The sequence below is a fragment of the Vespula pensylvanica genome, chromosome 3, assembly GCF_014466175.1.
Source record: "Vespula pensylvanica isolate Volc-1 chromosome 3, ASM1446617v1, whole genome shotgun sequence".
Lineage (NCBI taxonomy): Eukaryota > Metazoa > Arthropoda > Insecta > Hymenoptera > Vespidae > Vespula > Vespula pensylvanica.
In genome coordinates this window covers 10,939,977-10,961,046 of record NC_057687.1, presented here as the reverse complement: position 1 = coordinate 10,961,046, position 21,070 = coordinate 10,939,977, and the positions used below count along the sequence as shown (strand labels likewise).

General features: G+C 35.7%; 1 protein-coding gene across 1 annotated transcript in view; it reads left to right on the top strand.

Moving 5' to 3' along the window:
* LOC122627888 overlaps window positions 1-12,294 on the top strand; it is a 66,208-nt gene extending 53,914 nt beyond the window's left edge. The window contains exons 4-11 of the mRNA XM_043809505.1: window positions 3,906-4,125; window positions 7,978-8,061; window positions 8,293-8,426; window positions 8,622-8,758; window positions 9,103-9,257; window positions 9,704-9,945; window positions 10,027-10,216; window positions 10,311-12,294. Of these exons, the coding sequence (XP_043665440.1) occupies window positions 3,906-4,125; window positions 7,978-8,061; window positions 8,293-8,426; window positions 8,622-8,758; window positions 9,103-9,257; window positions 9,704-9,945; window positions 10,027-10,216; window positions 10,311-10,507 (1,359 nt within the window). The 3' untranslated portion in view covers window positions 10,508-12,294. The remainder of the gene's footprint in view (window positions 1-3,905; window positions 4,126-7,977; window positions 8,062-8,292; window positions 8,427-8,621; window positions 8,759-9,102; window positions 9,258-9,703; window positions 9,946-10,026; window positions 10,217-10,310) is intronic.
* The last annotated feature ends 8,776 nt before the right edge of the window (window positions 12,295-21,070 follow it).

Sequence of the window (21,070 nt, the reverse complement as noted above, 5' to 3'; positions counted from 1 at the left end):
ATGATAGAATAAATTATTTTATTATTTATACATTTTATGTATCTATGCATTTATGTATATATACATTTTATGTGTAGATTATAAAATATAATATTTTATTTATCTATACATTTTATTTAAATCGTCTCGAAAATAAAGATAACAAAACTTGTTACGAAAACTTTCTACTAGTTACACACACACACACACACACACACACACACACACACACACACACACACACACATTTGTATATCTGTATATACATAAATGTCTATTACTAACATAATAAATTTAAATGGCTTTCACGTAAATGTAAACGAACTTACGCGACAAGTAAGTATTTATGAAAGACTCGATTTAAACGATACCGATCGCGAGTCATAGAAAACGTACGGGATCGAAATGCAGTCTGCCTTGACCTTCGTAGTCGTTGGAATAGTTTCGAGACAGCGAAAAAGGAGGAAGTAAGGGAAATAGAAATGCAGGACTTCTTCTTGATCGTACGAGATACATATAATATGCATTTAATAACCGGTCAATATACTATTGTAATAGTATTCCTAATATTATCGAACAGTATTTAAGAATCAATATATATATATATATATATATTGATTCTTAAATATATATCAATATATATAATATATAAATATGTATATATATATATATTTAATATTTTTTCTATTGTTTTTGTTTTTCTTTACCTTTCGATCGCTTAGTTAAGATATTTCTTTGAAAAAATTACAATATCGTTAATACCACTACGTCATTGGTAATTGACGTCATTGTTAATTGGAATTTTTTATTTATTTCTTCCTTATTTCAAGATTTTTTTTTTTTCATAAATTACGACGTGCATCCTTGCCATAAATTAAACTTGTTAATTTATTTAAAAAAGAAAGTAGATATCATCGATAAGATATTTTCTAATATCTTTTTACAAGTATATATACGTCATCTATCCATCTATCTATATATACATACATACATACATATATATATATATATTTATTTATTTATTTAATTAGTCCGGAAACGAAACGGGTTTCACGTTCATTCAAACATATCAGATTATCAGAAATGACACTTAGATTTAATCACGGAAATGATATCACTCGCATTTCTCTTTCAAGCGATCGGTTAATGACTTTCGACTTTTCCCTCTCTAGCGGGAGTAACTAAGTATGTAAGTACTTACCTACGCATCAATGTGAATTCCCATCAGCGTTATCGATCCGTGTCGCTCGATCGAAGACGACAGAAGGGAAAAACAGGAAAGGGAAAAGCGTTCTTAGATATCGTGCGAAACCGACGGCTAATAATAATAATGATAATAATAATAATAATAATAATAATAATAATAATAATAATAATAATAATAACAATATAAAATTTATATCGAAGACGATGTATCGATACTCGTGAGAAAATCGACGAATTTCGATTAATTTTGTCTTCTTGTTTTTATCTCTATTTTTCATTTTTTATTTTCTTGGTAATCGTTAAATCGAATTATTCGCCAATTGATGGAGTATCAGTCTAACGTTACAAAAAAAAAAAAAAAAGAAAGAAAGAAAAGAAAATGGAAGAAAAAAGAGAAGAAACAAAAAAAAAGAAAGAATTGTAGAAATTCAATTTTTATTTTGGTCTTCGTCCGAAAGAAAAATTTCTACTTCGAGTTCGCATTCGTCTACACAAGATTTACATAAGAATATAAACACCGGTCACGTTCGTCGGAGTTATTTTACACCTAGAGAAAAAAGAAATAAATAAATAAAAAATAAAAAAAGGTAAGAGAGAAGAGAGACAAAAAGAAGAAAAGTGGAATTCCCGAACGACATCGATCGCGATCTCGATTCCGTTCGCATTTTACGATTATCGTTATTGACGAGAGGTACAGATGATCGGTCGGCGTCCGATCTCTATCACAAAGGAACCGTAATGTTCCTTACTCTGTTAACGTCTTCGAAACGACAAGGAGGAAGAGGAGACGTGGATTGTCGGTAGAAATGTTCATTTTAAAAGATTCGAAAATATCGGGCCGAGTTCTCATTTACGGTAAAGGAAGAGGATCGCAAACGAGGGTGGGTGGGGTAAAAAGAAGATGGAGGAAGAAAGGATGGGAGAGAGAGAGAGAGAGAGAGAGAGAGAGAGAGAGAGAGAGGAAGCAACAAACAACGAAATGCGTTTTGAAGCAAGTAAGCAAGGGAGAGGAGTAAACGTGCCGAGTAAGGCCCATAAACGATTCCAACACCCTCCTACTATTTCTCATTCTACTATTTTTTATACTCTTTTCTCTCTCTCTCTCTCTTTCTCTCTCTCTCTCTCTCTCTCTCTCTCTTTCTGTCTGTCTTTCTCTTTTTCTCTCCTCTTTACCCTTTCGCGAATTCCAGAAACGTTCCTCAAAAGTGGAATCCGTGAAAAGCAATAATTTCTCGCTGGAATGGGAGAGAGCCAAGGAAAACGACTTTAAGAGCTTTCAGACAAGAAAGTGGAATATGGTGAAGACAGAGAAAGAAAGAAAGAGAAAGAGATAGAAAGGGTGAAAAAGACGAAGAAGAAGAAGAAGAAGAAGAGAAATAACATGCTTGTGCTTCTTCATAACTAAGGCATATGGAGGTTGTTTGCAACTTTTTAGTGCTCGGAACATTTACCACCAACCACGTGCCCTCCTTCTCATCCTTTTTCTCCTTCTTCTTCTTCTCTTCCTTGTCTTCCTTTACCTCCTCTTTCTTCTTCGAGTTTCCTCACCTGATTCGGCCGAGTAAGTGTCTACAAACTCGGCATGTATCGTCCTGACAACTTGACAAAGATTATTTCTCTTCTTACCCTCATCTTTTTCTTTTTTTTTTTTCCCTTTTCCTACTCATTCTTCTTCTTCTTCTTCTTCTTCTTCTTCGCCTTTTTCTTCTTCGTCGTCTTCTTTTTCACCTTCTTTTTCTTCTCCTTCTTCTTCATCTTCTTCATCTTTGTCGTCTTCTTCTTCTTCTACTTCTTACGTGATAGTATTAGTACTCATACATACATATCTAAGTATCTACACGTCGAACGAGTTGAAAAGAGATGGAAGAGTGTATACACGAGCTCGTAAAGCGTTAGTCACGCGCTGCTCGTGCCTCGTGTTTTTCGAGAGCTTCCACGAGAAAGAGAGAGAGAGAGAGAGAGAGAGAGAGAGAGAGAGTGTTCTCTCTTAAGAACGATCTCTTCTTCCTCTTCCTCTTTAGCATCATCACGACTTCGTACCATTTCCATCTACACATTGCTGTTCTTCCATGCTGTTCTTCCTACTCGGTAGCGATTTGTCGATCCTAGGGTTAAAGGGACTCGTTAACGTAGGTTAAAGGTCTTAGTTTGTTCCTCGAGAGAGAAAGAGAGGGAAAGAGAGAGAGAGAGTCGATCGTTAGGTGATCCAAGAGGAATGGGTGACGATGCGATGTTTGATAATTTAGGAGAAATTATTATACACAATGTTATATAAATATATAAGCGAATATAATACATATTATGAGTACGTATCCCATTTATTTTCTTTATATATATATATATATATATATATATATATATACACACACATATATGTACATCTTATTTATCTTCTTTTATATGAAACATTTAATAGGTTTATTTCGATAGTATATTTACATAGAATAGTATATAATTTCTTTGATATTTATATACCCTATGATATATATTATATTGTTATATAAATATTTATGTATTTACATATAGTTTGTTACATATCTGATTTATTTTATTATTCAATGAGGTTTAATAAATATTTGTTAGAACGATCGACATCGTTATAATTCTAGAGTTTCTAATCGTTTTTATTCAGAGATTGATCACGTTATTATTCCGTACTTTAATACGCGTATTATTTTATAAGACATATTTATGAATGACGTTATTTAATTCATTCGAAGGTGGTATATGTCGGAGAAGGAGGGGCATACGTTCCAGTACCATCTTTAAAAAATCGACCATTAAGTCCGAATCTTCAAGCTTTGCAAACTCTACAAGGTCTTCAAGGATTAACAGGTGGGGGTGGAACAGGAGTGGTGGCCGACGAAGAATGGCGAAGACATCCTGAAACTTGGGATCGAGAACATCGAAGGTACAGACCGAACACAACGAGAGTACAACGTAAGTGAATTCGATCGAACAAAATTCATTTTTATATTAACGCATTATTATAAATATATGTTTTATTTTTATTATTATTATTATTATTTGTATTGTTGCATTCAATCGATCATATAAATTTTGCGATAGACATTTCTTTACAATTATTATTATCGACCGATACATAACACTTTCATGTCATATTTCTATTACATAATTTTCTTGAATAATTATTACCGAATGTTACGAACAAATATTTTTGATCGATCATCGATTCGTATGAAACTGAAGCGAAAGTAAAAAAAAAAAAATGATCGATCGATAAAAACGAAATGATTCTCTTCATTATCGAAACGTTCTCCAAATGTTTCATTGATCCACGAAATATCTTCAATAAATTATTAAACACGATTCGAACGGAAAAAGATTTCTATTATCGACGATCTTCATTATTTTTAATTGATCCTTAGCTCTGAACGAAATAAAAAATAAATAAAAAAGAGGAGGAACAAACAAATATTTTTTGAACCGATCATCGTCGCGTGTAATTAGAAAGTAACGAGTCGAAGATGATCGATTAAATGTAAAAAGATAACTAAGTATAGAAGGAGAAAGAAATTTTCGAGTGTGATGGCGAATGGCTACCGTTAGAGTACGGGCAATTAAAACGGTGTCGGGAAGTCGTAGAACGTTGCTGACACCAAAAGTAGAAGGGAGAGAAGTTTAGCACGCCTTCTTCTCGATCCTCTTCACGGTTATCTCTTTATCTCTCTCTCTCTCTCTCTCTCTCTCTCTCTCTCTCTCTCTCTCTCTCTCTCTCTCTATCTGTATTTCTCTCTTTCTCACTCACTCTTTACCTTCTCTTTTGGAATCATCGACGAGATCTACGTTCGGTCTCGCTGTTGAAACAGTAAAGAAGATGTTTGACCGTAGAAAATCTAAGTTAATTTAATCCGGGATTACGGAAATGTGATACCGTGTAATCGATGATAATTAGAACGTTCTTATTCACGTACGCATTTTACAAATTTTTCATTGATTCATTAAGAAAAGAAAGAAAAGAGATAACAACGAGAAAAAAAAAGAAAGAAAGAAAGAAAAAATTGTTATCGATCGATTCGTGACATATATATATATATATATATATATATATATAAATATATAAAAAATATATATATATAATTTACCGTTGGGATAATTTAATGACTACTTTGATAACATCAACTATGATCGATAATAATAATATCGTATGTATGTCTACTATCGGAATTATAAATAATCGGAAAAATCGTCTAGATCGCCTTCTCTATAACTCGTTTGCAAACCTTTCATCGTAGTATGATAATTTTTTCGTTACGTTCGATAGAAAAAAAAAAAAAGGGAAAAAGAACAAACCAAAATAAATAAATCAATCAATAAAATATTCCCAGGTCAGGATACCAAATCGAAGATTTTTAGGTAATTTAACTTGACTAGGAAAAAGAAAGAAAAAATAAAAAATAAAAAAAGGGAAAAAAGAAAGCAAAGAAAAAGAAAAAGAAAAAGAGAAAGAAAAGAAAAAGAAAAAGAAAAAGAAAAAAGAATTATCGATTAGAAGGTCGAAGATTTGATCGATCGTTTTCTTTCTTTTTCTTCTTCTTCAAAAGAGGAGGAGGAGGAGAAGGAGGAGAAGGAGGAGAAGGAGGAGGAGGAGGAGGAGGAGGAGTAGGAGGAGGAGAAGGAGGAGGAGGAGGAGGATGCGCGAACGATCGTCGATGAGCGTGCGAAAAGAGAAAAGGCACGTAGTTATAAATGATAGATGCCAAGGTACGCGGTAGAAGAGAGAAAGAGAGAGAGAGAGAGAGAGAGAGAAAGAGAGAGAAAGAGAGAGAAAGAGACCCTCTATATAGTAAAGTTAGGTTCAATGAAGTCGTAAAGACGGCCGCGATGCACCGCGGGAACTTAAGGCCACCCGCGGTATCGTCAATTACGCGAAAGAAAGACCATTAACTTTAATGTATCCTCTTGCTATACATGCAAAGATTCTTATGTACGTTCTCATCCATATATTATACATCGTATTTCTCCATTTATCTATTTTTCCTCGTTATTACGTTAAACGTCTATTAATAACCATGTCGAGTATAACTCGACATTGTCGATATTCGTACAATCGGCAGTGTTAAGCATTTTCTTGCATTTTTTTTTTTATTTGTTTATTTTATTTTATCCTGTTTTTTTTTTTTTTCTTTCTTTTTTTAATTTTGTTCATCATTTCCCCTCGCCACATCGCATTTTAAAACGATGGATGAATCTCGGTCATTTTCCTTTCTTCCTTCACTCTCTTTCTCTCTCTCTCTCTCTCTCTCTCTCTCTCTCTCTCTCTCTCTCTCTATTTTTTTTTCTTCCACTACTTCTTCTTCTGTCTTTCTTTTTTTTCCTTGTTTATCATCGAGCGTATATCGGCCTTGCGCAATCCCTTCTATTGTCTACGCAGCGTCGTTTTACCGGACAATGAACACAAAGCATGCATCCGCAATTCTAATAAGCGTGCCTCTGTGTATGTAAGTACGTTTAACAGAAAGAAAGAAAGAAAGAAAGAAAGAAAGAAAGAAAGAAAGAAAGATAGAAATAAAGTGAAAGAAGATGTTGCTCGAAATGCACTCGTAGACAGGTAGACAACAGACAGAAACAGAGAGAGAGAGAGAGAGAGAGAGAGAGAGAGAGAGAGAGAGAAACAGAAAGAACAAGAGAAAAAGAGAAAGAATAAGAGTGAGTGAGTGAGTGAGTGAGTGAGTGAGTGAGTGAATGAGGGAAAGGGAGAGGGCAAGGAGGCGTAGAGGACGTTGGCGTGGAACGAAAAGTTGTATCATCGGAGAGGACGTCCCTCCGACTGAGACTATCTTCATCCTCCATCTGGCATATCTTTCTCTTTATCCAGCAACTCACTCTGCGGATTACATCGGCACGATGTAAACGGTTGCTTATCTATCACGAAGAGCGACTACGAAGGGACGACTCACCCTAACGAAACGCTTTACTTTCACTCTTCATCGTCGACCTCTTTTTCTTGACGAGCCTTCACGGTCCTTTTCCTAACGCGAAATATGGATTCCGCCCGAACGATTCCAAAATGGAAGGAAAGAGAGATTTTCTTTTTTTTATTCGATAATGTGCATTCTTTCTTCTTCTGTGTTTTTTTTCTTATTTCTCTTTTTTTTTTTATATATATAAATGATTTATTGTATTTAACATCCGTAATTGTATCGTACAAGACTTTGGTAATTATCTCGAGGAACAGATTCTATAGATGAATCTATTTTCTTTTTAAAGCGATATATCGATTTTATCTGAACGATTTCAAAATGGAGGGAGGGAGATATTTTCTTTTTTTTTTCGATAATGTGCATTTTTTCTTCTTCTGCGTTTTTTTCTGTTTTTTCTTTTTTTTTTTTTTATATATATATAAATGATTTGTTGTATTTAACATCCGTAATTGTATCGTATAAGACTTTGGTAATTATCTCGAGGAACATTGTATAGACGAATCTATTTTTTCTTAAAGCGATATATGAATTTTACCTACGTAATGGGATACAAGATTTTCTTCGATGATATACGTTTCTTTTTTTTTTTTTTATTTCAATAGGAAATTTGATATATAATTATATAAATTTTATGAGAAAACTTCCATTCCAAAATGGATACATAAAAGAGATTTTCTTTGATGACATGATCTTTTGTTTCTTTCCTTTTTGTTTATGTAAGAAATTTCTTTCTTAATTAACATATATAATTATATAGCTTTACAGTCACGTATATAATTATATAGCTTTAAACACACACAAGCACGCACACGCATATATATATATATATATATATTTTTTTTTTCAGATATCGAAGCGGAGTGCCAAGACGATTACATGAAAATCAGGATCGGCTTTAATGGATCCTTCACTGGATTACTCTACTCGGCAGGTAAAGTGACATGCGGAATCTTCTATCTGACTTATTATTCCTTACAAAGAGATACTAGTCGAACGAGGCGATATAACTCGAGTAATGCGATTAATCGCAATCGATCTCATCGAGTCGATCGGTTACTCGGTCCGATCGAAATGCGATTACGTAATCAGAATTTCCTCGAGGGTGAGATTCGAATCTTCGCTATCGTGTTGCTTCGTCAAGGACAATCGCATTTAATTACAGGATACTCCTACGATCCGGACTGCATGTACGTTAACGGGACGGGTCGTGATTACTATGAATTCTACATCCAATTGAATCGGTGCGGCACCTTGGGCGAGAACACTCATCACCAGGATAGCAGAAAGAACCCCACGGTGCGTAGATGAGACGTGAGAATGAAAAAAAAATTAATTAATAAATTTATTAAAAAAAAAAAAAAAAAAAAAAAAAGAAAAAATGCACTTAATGATAAAGATAGAGAGAATCGATATCGTCGGTGTACATCGTTGATCGTGTTTGATCGACGATAAGAGAGAAAGAGTGAGAGACTCATCATTGTCCGACCGTAGAAAAATCTCATGTGGAACACCGTCACCGTCCAGTACAACCCGCTGATCGAGGAGGAATTTGACGAACACTTCAAAGTTACTTGCGAGTATGGCTACGATTTCTGGAAGACCGTGACATTTCCATTTTTGGACGTAGAGTGAGTCTTTTTATTTATTTATTTATTTATTTATTTATTTCGTTAATATCGACAGATGCATATATATATATAAAATTTGATTAAAATCAATTTAATTATTTGTTATTCAATTAAAATTTGATCACGTGAGTTTCTAAAGATCTCAGAAATAATAGATAAGATAAATTAAATGATTCGATTTTTATTATAATAGTCGGAATAATCGATCATGATTGATTTCGATCCTAAGAGTCCCTCTTTCTATGTCCGTTATCCAACACCGTGGAATCGTGTTGTTGGGATACCGTGAGATAACGGAGACGTTGGGATCGTTGGCAATTTCTATAGCACCGTCTCCTTCTCAGGGTCGCCACGGGAAATCCCGTAGTCTTCACCCTCCAGCCACCGGAGTGCTACATGGAAATCAGATACGGTTACGGGACCACTGGAACTAGAGTGGCTGGACCAGTTCGCGTTGGCGATCCTCTGACTCTCATTATCTACATGCGCAGCAAATACGGTACGATGGTATTAACGTTTCTTTAGTTTGCTCACAATGAAAACGCACGCGTCATCCATATTTTCACATTATACGTTAAGGTATACCGATAACTCGTCATTTCCATTCCGCATCATCGATCCGACCGCATGCGGCCGTCTCTTATTACATAGTATATTTTATTTTTCTATTATACCTTGTACAGAGTTAAACCAATGAAAAATAAATCGAATCGAGATTTTATAAATTTTTATAAATTTATAAATATTAATATTTATCAAATTATATTAATATTTATGAATTTGCCGTTGAGAAGGAAAGGAAAAGACAAAAGGAAAGAGAATGTATTAAAATTACTGAGAAACTAGGTACTTCGTTGACGTCAGAGAAGAATTCATTAAAAAGCGAATAATTACGACGCAGTAAGCACGTCCAAGTAGATCGATAAATCATCTGTTTCGTCGTAGATGGTTTTGACATCGTAGTTAACGATTGTTACGCCCACAACGGTGGAAACAAGAGGATCCAACTTATCGATCAATACGGATGTCCCGTCGACGACAAACTGATTAGCAGATTTCGAGGATCTTGGTCGGAGAGCGGATTATTCGAGACCCAAGTGTTCGCATATATGAAGACGTTTAGGTTTACAGGCTCGCCAGCTTTGTACATCGAGTGCGACGTTCGTATGTGCCACGGTCGATGTCCGGTAAGAAGAAAAAGAAAAACAAAAGAATCAATCAAGAGAATCAATCTTTATTATGTCATGTTTTAACGTTGAAACTTTTAGAGTCAACCATGCCATTGGAGGAACGCGAAAAATGTTGCGAAAAGATCTGTGTCGGACATGATCGGTGGACCGACCACGCCAGCTACGAGTTTATCGGAAAACGTGAATCTTTTTCAATCTCTACGAGTTCTTCAGGAAGGAGAAGTGGACACGGAACTTTTCCAAAACTCTACTGCCGCTTCTCGCAATGGTAATAAACATATCAAACATTGTTGATTAAAATAAATACTTCGTATAATATTATAATAAATATGTACGTACTAATTTAGCAAATAAATTTGCAGGTCCAAACGATCCCTCGAACGACAGAGTGTGTTTGAGATCGAGCGTGATGAGCACGATCGTAGGATTAGGTTGTGGTATAATTTGCTTATTGTCGGGCACATTGTTAGCAATGTGTTCGCGAATGCGACGACAAGCGCGAGAAAAATTACTCTCCGATAGCATAAGCTATATGACGCACAAGGGTAGAATTAATTAAGTGGTCGTGGGTGAAAATATATCGGGGGTTAATTTCGTTCTTTCTTCCCGTGGTTCTCACGATTACAAAGTTTTTTACCGACGGAGATCGGTCAAGAAGGTTTGGGAAGGGGAAAAAAGGAAGTAAAAACGAAACGAGAATTCGTCGGTAAAACAGAAATCTGAATTACCGTAACACGATGTCGAAAGACGTCGACGTTATCGGGAGGGACGAACGATAAAAGAGAAACGAATGGATTTTTATCTAAATGCCAGCGAGTAAGCAGCAAGTTAACACGCTACTTCGACGAAAGACTTTAGTATTTTAGTGTGCCTAACGAAACAACAAGTAACGCCTTAACAACTTTAATTTACTATATAGTTTAACTCATTATATTATAATTCATTAATACTCAAGACGAGGAGCGTAACAGTTACGAATGACGACCTCGGTACTATTATTTTTTTTTTTTTTTCCATAACTCGATTTTTTCCGTTTTCATTGATGAAAACGTTTCCGCCGATAAAGTAGAGTTCGACCGGTAATGTAGCAATCATTGCGAGTTATGAAATCATTGTTACTCGTGATTTTGAACGAGTTCTTTTCGATTTCGTTACTTCGTGAAAGTACTTTTTCTATACTCTTTGATATTTTCTTTTTTTTTTTTTTGGTTTTTTATACCTGCGCTCTTTGCGACGACGTAGACCGATCTTTCTCTCTTTTATTCTTTTTACTATAACCATAAGAATTTTAACGGCAATCCGATTGCTTATCGTGCGTCGGTAATAGCGATAATAAAGTTTTCGAGAACTTTGCCAGAATCCTCAACGTATCGAGTTAGTTCTTAAAAATGGAAATCTCTTCGGTACTTTCGGGGGATGAAAACGAGCGAGAATTATAGTTTGAAGGTATTTTATTAATAATCTTCGGTGACAATAATTGTAAGTTCAGACGCTATTACTCGGCATATTCAGGAACGTAAAAATTATTTTTTTAGAAAAGAACCCGAGGGTAAGTTACCGTCAGTCGGTAATTATTTCAAGAACATAAGTCTTTACGAGAGCCATCCCTTAATAAAGGGCCACCCAACGTTTCTGAATGTTCGCGAATAATGTTAATTTACAAATTAAGCTTTCATTCGTTATTATACGATATGATAATTAATTGAATAATTAATTACACGTAGGATTATATAATGGCTAAAGTAAATACGTTGAAGCTCGAACCCTGATTTCTCATAAAATATGACAGGAGAGATACAAAAAAAAACAGACATTTATAAAAGATAACAAAAATTATATAAAAAGAAAAAAGTAAAAAACAGAAGGAGAGAAAGCAACAACAGACGCGCTTAGAACGTACGGCCAGTGAGGATTAAATAATATTTCGTGAACGTGTGAGTGCAAAGAAGAGAAAAAACAAATAATAAAAAGAAGAAGAAAAAAAAATTAAACGCATACAACTCGTTAGATCGGTTCATTTCATTTGAATTTTTTAATGTCTACGCGAAATATTAATTTCCCCTCCTGGTCGTTTTTTATTATATACACGCGCATACACATGCACGCAGCATGCAAATAGTAGCGTGTAAATACCTTTCGATTTTCCGTCCTAAAAAAACTCCGTCCGTAAGATATCCTTTCACTTATATATATATTTTTTTTATTTCCTTTTTTTTTATTTTTCTTTTACTATGGGAAGACATCAGGATTCATGCGATTAAGGATTAATTAGGTATTACTTGTAAATATAGCACTACGTCGATTATCTCATGATATTTATGATTAAGCTCGTGTGTAACAAGGTTTTCCAATAAACAGTACACGGAGAAATGAATTTCTCTAATAACGTATTGATACGTTAACTTTTTTTTATATTATCATATATAAGTACACATATGATTTATATCCATGTATATATAATAACCCATAAGTTAACCCATGAAAGCGATTATGAAAGATTATACTTATCAACTTCTTTTCTCTTTTTTCTTTGTTTTTTTTTTTTTTTTTTTTCAATGAAAATTTCACATCATCGCATTAAAGATCGAAAAGGGAATTCCGAAAAAAATTCTCTTCGTAATTACTCGCACATATTTATCTTGTAAGAGAAAAAGTAAACAGAAAAAGAAAAAAGTAGAAAAAGGAAAAGAAGAAGAAGAAGAAGAAGAAGAAGAAGAAGAAGAAGAAGAAGAAGACTCGTTCGTTTCTCAAACATTTTCTATATACGAAAAAGTAGGTCTAATAGAAAGAGACGAGCGTGACGGTGAGGGAGGGGAGAGGAGGGGGTGGAGAAAAAAGAGGAGTCCTACCTGAAAGTCGATTTTGAAAAATTCCTAAACAGACCGACCGCTTACGTTTGCTTACGGAACGGAATGGAACGAATCGTGTTTTCCAAACAGCACATCTTTCACCGTCCAAAACGACGAGGACGACGATTACCAAAAGAAAAGGAAAAAAAAAAAAAAACAGAAAGAAAGAAAAAAAGAAAGAAAAGAAAAGGAAGGCGGCAAACGACGATTTGAAAAGTCTTTCAAAAATGACGACGATGTCGGTCTCTCTCTCTCTCTCTCTCTCTCTCTCTCCATCTCTCGTCGGTGTCTCAATGAAAATCGAAAAAGAAAAAACAAAAAAGAAAAGAAAAACGAAGGCGTCGCGATATCTCATCGACACGAAGACGTTAACCGAAGACCGCCATTTATCGTTTCTCTCTTCGATCGTTCTCGATAACTCGAAAGATGAGATAAAAAGAAAAAAGAAAAAAGAAAGAAAAAGAAAAAGAAAAAGAAAAAGAAAAAGAAAAAGAAAAATGTCGGTCGTTGGTGGAACTCCCCGGGGGCTCTGTTACTTGGGGGAGTAATAAAAAACGAGCTGACGGACAGCCGGCGTCAATTCGAAGAAGATAAATCATCGTCTTGATCGAAAATTCGTGCTTGACTGTCCTTTATTAAGATGCGTTTTTAAGATCTTCTCCGTGATCGCGTCCAAGAGATTATCTCGGTCGATCGGTATCACTCGTATCTCTCTATCTCTTTTTGAAAGGTATACATTAATCCTTCCTTTTTTATTTTGTATTTTGTATTTTCTTTTTTTTTTTTTTTTTATCTTCATTTTGTCTTTTTGTTCTCTCTTTCTTATTTTCTTCCTTTTAGAAAAGTGAATGCATCATCATCGAGGTCATTCGGCGTTTGATCGATCACAAATTTATTGTAGAGTAGATTCAACAACATGGACATCACTCTTGATGGAAATTAATGTAATATTATAAGATAGATATAAGATATGACGAATATATAAAAAGATAAAATGGACGTAAGAGAACGAAAGAGAGAGAGAGAGAGAGAGAGAGAGAGAGAGAGAGAGAGAGAGAGAGAGAGAGAGAGAACAAAAACATAATAACACGATTACTTTGATAACGAGGGTAACCGATTATAAAGAAAATGTTGTTAATACGATGTTTCGATCTTTTTCCGAAAATAAGAGCCATCGAGATCGTACGGTAAGAAGCGCGTAGAAGGCATGCGGTGATTAATCAAGCGGCAATAAATTAATTGCCGCACTGCCAGGAATTAATTGCCGGCCTGGCAATAATTATGGCCAACGCAGAAATAATTACCGTTTCCCCGTGGCAACGCGTTGATCCTCGCTCGGTGATAATCCGCCTGTAATTCGATATCCGCTGAACTACCACCATCACCATCACCACCACTACCACCATCATCACCACCCCTAGCAGTCCTCTTCTCAACCATCGCTACCACCATCACCACCACCACCCCATTCCATCCCACTCTATCTCTCCACCCCCTATCTCATTGATCCTTTTCTAGCGTCCTTGTAAATCCGATTAAATTTCAGTAACCCACGTATACTCGATACGGAAGCCCAGCGCTAATGTGGATCGCGAGAGTGTTCCCGGCTCGATTAACGCCTGCCGATCTAACGATTTCAAGAAGTGGCCCCGATAGAAATCGTTTTACTCTCCTTTTGCAACACCGAGTGGGATGGAAAGAGAAAATCGACAAAAAATCAAGAATAATCGTTTATTAAAATATCTTATTTTTGATCGTGGTCATGTTCGATTCGTATGTATCGATCCAACGATATCAGCTGTTCGAGAAGTATTTTAAATCACGACAAAAGTGTTTCCTTTTCTTTTCTCATCTTTTTTTTTTTTTGTTCTTCTTAATTTTCTTTTGATATATATATATATATTCGTACGAAATGAATCGTACGTATCGATCAAACGAAGTCGGATGTTGAAAAATTATTCGAAATTTTGACCACGAATAATATACATCTTTTATACCTTCTTAAATAATATTTCTATCGAAATCGAACGAACAATTCGTTTGTATTGATCCAACAAATTAGCCGTTTAAAAATTATGATAAATTGTAAGAAAAATATATCTCTTTTCCTTTTGTCATATTCTTTCTGAATTAACGTTTCTCCTTTTCTTTTCTTTTTTTTTTTTTTTTTTTTTTTTTTGATGAAATTTAGAATAGGATAATAATAAGAATTGAAAAGTATCGAAGATATAAAGAAATTTCAGAAAGTATGATTTCGAGATAGATCCAATCTTCCGGTTTAAGGATCGTTTCCGGTAGCGTGACTTAGACAGAGAGACAGAGAGAGAAAGAGAGAGAGAGAGAGAGAGAGAGAGAGAGAGAGAGAGAGAGAACGATCGGTAGGAGTGGTTAGATATCGAAATGAAATCTCACGGGCTAATAAATACTCGGTTATCAGGGCTAATCGAGTTATCGCGCGATATGAAGCCGAGGGCGGAGTTTGCTGCTTCGAGCTGACCACCTATACGTTTATCGTTGTACTTGTGGTTACATCGAGCTTACGATCCCCCTTCTAAACTTTCATAGTATATACCTCTGTATTTAGTATATAAATATATATATATATATAATATAACTTTGTAGAATATATATATATATATAATTTCGTACTATAGAAGAGTACATACATGTATACATGCATTTATATCTACGTATATATATATATATATATATATATATATATATATATATATATATACTTGTACAATCAGAATTATGTATATATATATAAATAGTAAAGTAGGTAAGTATATGTAGTTGGTATCTAGAGACGGCGGACACCTATATACATTTACGTATATGTATACACACCTAATAAAACAGAGGCGTGGAGTGTAGAGATAGCACATAGCAGGACTGAAAGTTACATTAGATTAAAATCACCATTCGAATTTACTTTCCACTTCATCATTCGACCCCCATTTCCTTCCTCTTCTTCCTTTTCCTCTTTCTCTTCCTCTTTTTCTTCTTCTTTCGAGAATCAATCTTTCGAATTATCTCGCATAATGCGTCCTTTGTTCGTAACAAAAAAAAAAAAAAACAATATTGAAAAAAAGAGAAAATATTACATTCGTCATCGATCATCCCTTATAATTTATTAATTATTATCATTATTATTTCTAATAGTAGGAATGATAATAATTTCTTTCTTTTTCTTTACTCTCTTTTCTTTTCTTTTCTCTCTCTCTCTCTCTTTTTTTTTTTTTTTTTTTTTTTTTTTTTAACAATTTCGTCGAATTTCGTACGAGGAGAGTCGACCAATCACCAGGAACGAGCTAAAACTACGAAAAGAACTGGGGGAGGTGTAGCTAAGCGAATGGCGCAAGGAAATACTAACGAGCGCACGTGGATGCTCGTTAAGGCAAGCGTTAACGAAATTTACGAAGCTGCTCGCCAGTAACGAGTACGAGTTTCTCTCTCTCTCTTTCTCTCTCTTTCTCTCTCTCTCTCTCTCTCTCTCTCTCTTTTTAAAATAATACCATTAACAGTAAAATCTACGAGGAGTTTTAATCCACCATTCACCAAAATCGATTCGTTATCGATAAAGAATAATTTCTTTTCTGCTTTTTCTTTTTTTTTCTCTCTTCTTTTTTTTTTCTGTTTTTATCTCTGACAAGCATTATCGTTGATTTCTTTTTAACTGTTTCTTTTTTCTCTCCTTCTCTCTCCTTTTATATACGTATCTATTTGCACACATTCGCAAGCGCGCGTGCACGGAACGTTTTTATATCGTATGCAGTATCAGCGTTGAAAGACAGACGAAGAATTAAAACAAAAGTAAATAAATAAAAGAAAATAAACAAAAGGAGAACAAGTGCCCGGATTGTTACGTGAAAGTATTTTTCTTTTCTTTTTTTTTTTATTCTCGCTTTTTTTTTTCTTTTTTTTTTTTTTCTCTTTCACACACATTCGTAATTAGCTACACGATTCTCGTTATCGGCATTAGCATCCATCTAATTAAATATATTTTTTGTTTTTTCTTCTTTCTTTTATATTTCTTTTTCTGTTTTCTTTTTCTTTTCTTTTTTTCTTTTTTTTTTTTTTTTTTTTTTTGATTTCTTTTTTCTCTCCCGCCTCTTTCGCGAACGTCGCGATAGAGGAAACATAACAGAATCCGTCATTAACCGTCTAACTTGACAGTAAGTCACGTTTAAGTACAACTTTTGCACTGTCGCAAGTTTATATTATTACTGGTAGTTATGTAAATGCGTTTTAACGAGAAAATAAAATATAATTAGAGAACGATTTGCTCTAACGAAATAGCGCGAACAATTTACCCGTCCTGGTTGCTTTTTATCGCTCTTATTTTAAACTTAAAATGCGTCCGTCCCCTTTTAAAAACGTTTCTTTATGGAAAACACGTAAAGTAAAGATAGTAATTGAAAAAAAAAGAAAAGAAAAGAGAAAAAGAATATATATACACACACACACACACACACACACACACACATACACACGGAGAAGAAATATGACAAAAGATACAAAAAAGAAAAAAAAAGAATACATAAATAAATAAATAAATAAATAAATAAATAAATAAATAAACAGAAACAAACAAAGAAGAAACTTTATACGTGCTAGTGAACGAGTCTTGTTTAATATCAAATAGGTACGCTAAAAGTTGTTTGAAAAGGTTGACAGCAATGCGTTGAAAAGCACAAAAGAGAGAGATAGATGGAGAGAGAGAAAGAGAAAAAGAGAGAGAGAGAGAGAGAGAGAGAGAGAGAGATGAAAATAGGATCGGGGCTCGTTTAACTCACGTAACGCGCATGCGTACACGTTTATGCAGCTGCGGACTGATTTTACGAGGTGTTAACGTGCCTTTGAACGACAATATGTCATTACGATGATGGTCCTCGTCGTCGGACGTATGTCGTGCGACGTTTACGTCGTCGATCCTTCTTTACCCTTTGAAATAAATTCTATGTCGTTTGTATGTAGAAATATATAAAGAGGGAAAATAAGAGAGAGAGAGAGAGAGAGAGAGAGAGAGAGAGGAGAAATAAAAAAAAAAGGTAAGAAAGAAAGAAATTGATGGAAAGCCGAAGACGAGATGAGCCTAATGATACCAGCAAAACGTGCACTTTCCTCAATGAGGTGAGATCATTACTTTAAGCTTCGGAGAAATGTGTGTGCGAATTATCATTTCGTTTTTTTTCCACACGTCCATCATTGTCAATTTTTATGTAAAGCATAGTATATGTATATATAAATATTATTTTCAATTATTTCAAATATATATATATATATATATATATATATATATATGAATAATCAGATGTATAAATAGATAATTATCTACTTGTTTCTCAACTACTTCCGAATAAAAAAATATATATATATATGTGTGTGTGTATGTATGTATGTATGTATGTATACGTATTTATAAAGAATCAGACGTATAGATAAGTAATTACATATATCTCACAGAATTTCAAATAGAAAAATATGACAGAAAAAGAAGCATGTATATATACGTTCACCTATGTAGATATATGTACTTATAAAGAATCAAGTGTACAGTCAGTTATTCATTTCTCAAATATTTTCGATTCGAAAAAATGACAGAGAGCATTAGATATACGTATATATTTATGAGAAATCAGGTGTATAAATATTATATACACATACACATATATATATATATATATACATATTTATCTAACAGTTTCTGAAATATTTTCAAGGAAGAAAAAAAAGTAAATCATTCGTCACGTCAGTCGATTTAATTTATTAGAATAGAAAAGAAAAAAAAAAAAAAAACGAATAAATGGGAAAAACTAGATAAATCTACAAATTCGTTGTTGACGAATTTACACGAATCGTCTACTATCGTAAATTTCTATTCGTCGCGCGCGTAACAGTCGATTAATTTATGAAATAAATAAAAAAAATAAATAAATAAATAAATAACCTTGCAAATTTTTGAAATAACAAATTTATCTATGTCGCGAGCATTTCGTGTCCTACGTAGAAGTATACCTCGTGGAATCTCTTAGAGACTTGTAACACGGATAAATGAATATTTATGGGTGTTTACAAAGATTGAAAAACAAAAATTTAAAAACACATAAAAAGAAGTAAAAAAGGAAACGAAAATAAAACAGACAGAAAGAAAGAAAGAAAAAGAAAAACAAGAACGGACGAACGAATTCGACTTAATGAGATATTTTCAGAAAGGTTCTCGTCGCGAGGAATCGCTCAGGGTCCGCCATTTTTCCACTTACGATGAGTCTTCGATAAAGCAAAGAGAGAAAAAAAGAATACGAAAAAGGGGAAGAAGAGAAGAAGGATAAGAAGGAGAAGGAGGAGGAGGAGGTGGAGGAGGAGGAGGAGTAGGAGAAGGAGGGACAGGACCTCCATCGGAGGATTATGACGCGGTCGCGAGTCCACCTGACCGACAATTTACGAGCTGACATTTTTTACTCGTTCAGTCCCGTATCGGCTTCAAGATCGGCCCATAATGAGCCTTAACGATCGCCTCGGGAGAAAAAAACAGAGAGAGAGAGAGAGAGAGAGAGAGAGAGGAGGTGCGTCGAAGAGCTCGAAGCACTCCTCACGAATCGAGGGAAAAATAAATACGTGATTCAGGGCGTGCGTGCACGCTACCGAGAGGTAGAAAGGAACGAAATCGATATAGGTAAAGGTAGGTAGGTAGGTAGGTATGTAGGTAGGTACATACATAACTACTTACCTATGTATGCGAATTCGCGCGATCTTTATCCTACAAACGTTAATAAAACGGCACCCTTCGTGATTTTCTTCCTTGATCGTCGTAATCCTCGTCGTTCTTGTCGCCGTCTTACGAGACGTCGTCGAACGAAAAACGACCATCGTAGATATCGATCTTTAGTTTCCGAAAGTAGTGAATTTTTAACGATACGGTGCTACGAGTTTTATTTTTTTTCTTCCTTTCAAGATTATCTTAACGAGAGGAAGGGGTTGGAGAAGGAGGAGGACAGAAAGAGTTAAGAGTTAGAATTTAATGAGAGAAGAAAAAGATACCACTAGGCATAGTACGTATAGGATAGTAAAAATGACGAAAAGTCGATGACGGCCAAGTGGAACGTCTGTCGGATGAGAGACACATAATAACGCGAGAGGCGAGAGAAGAAGGGGAGAAAGACAAGGAGAAGGAGAAGGAATAAGAGAGGGAGAAGGAGGTGGGGGAGGAGTAGGAGGAGAGGGAGGAAAGTGAGACGAAGAAAGGCAAACAGCATGTTCCCTGGTAGTATTCCTGTTGGTGGGGAGAGACAGAAGGAAGGAAGGAAGAAAGGAAGAAAGAAAGAAGAGGTGTATGAAGAAAAAGAGGAAGATATCAAAAGAGAGAAGTAAGAGAAAAATAGTGCCTCGGTGATGGAAAGGGAAAGACAAGAGAGAAAGAGAGAAAGAAAAGAAAGAGAGAGAGAAATAGATAGATAGAGAGAGAAAGAGAGAGGGAGAGTTAGCGTTAGTTGCGGTGGAATGGTGGTGGGTGTTATTTGCGGGGTGCGAGGTAGGGCGGGGCATAGGGGTCGCGTCGACCAATAAGCGTGCGATCGAAAGTAGTGGTGGGGTGGACGGTGAGCGTGGTCAGGGCGACGTTTCGTCGATCGGCCGGCAGGTGTCGGGCGAGCGAGCACGCGAACGGGTGGGTTGCGTCCGCGTGGGCGTGGCCTACCAAAAGCCACGCCCGGTAACGCCCACCGTCGACCCACCCGCCGTTTCCTCGCCACAGACGCGTCGCGGCAACCAACTGGACACAAGCGGCACAGCCCGGATTGACGGCGCCGCACAACGGCTCCGTCGAAAGCAGCGTCTACCCAGGAGCTTCTACGGTAGAGTTGTCTACCGTCTCTCTCTCTCTCTTTCTCTCTCTCTCTTTCTTTCTCTCTCTTTCTCTCTCTCTTTCTCCTCCTCTTTATCTTCACTTTGCTCTGTCATCGTCATCATCGTCCTCCTCGTCCTTGTCCTCGTCGTCGTCGTCGTCGTCGTCGTCTTCGTCGTTGTCGTCGCCGTCGTCGTCGTCATCGTTGTCGTCGTCGTCGTCGTCGTCGCCGTCGTCGTCGTCGTCGTCGTCGTCGTCGTCGTCGTCGTCGTCGTCGTCGTCGTTGTCGTCGTCGTCGTCGTCGTCGTCGTCAACATCGCGTGCGTTCTCGTCGTTGTTCATCGACAATTCACTATCTGCCCGGCCGTTACTTCGATGGTGTCGTCCTAACCGTTTGCTTTCCCTTCGGACAGGAGTATAGTGCGTG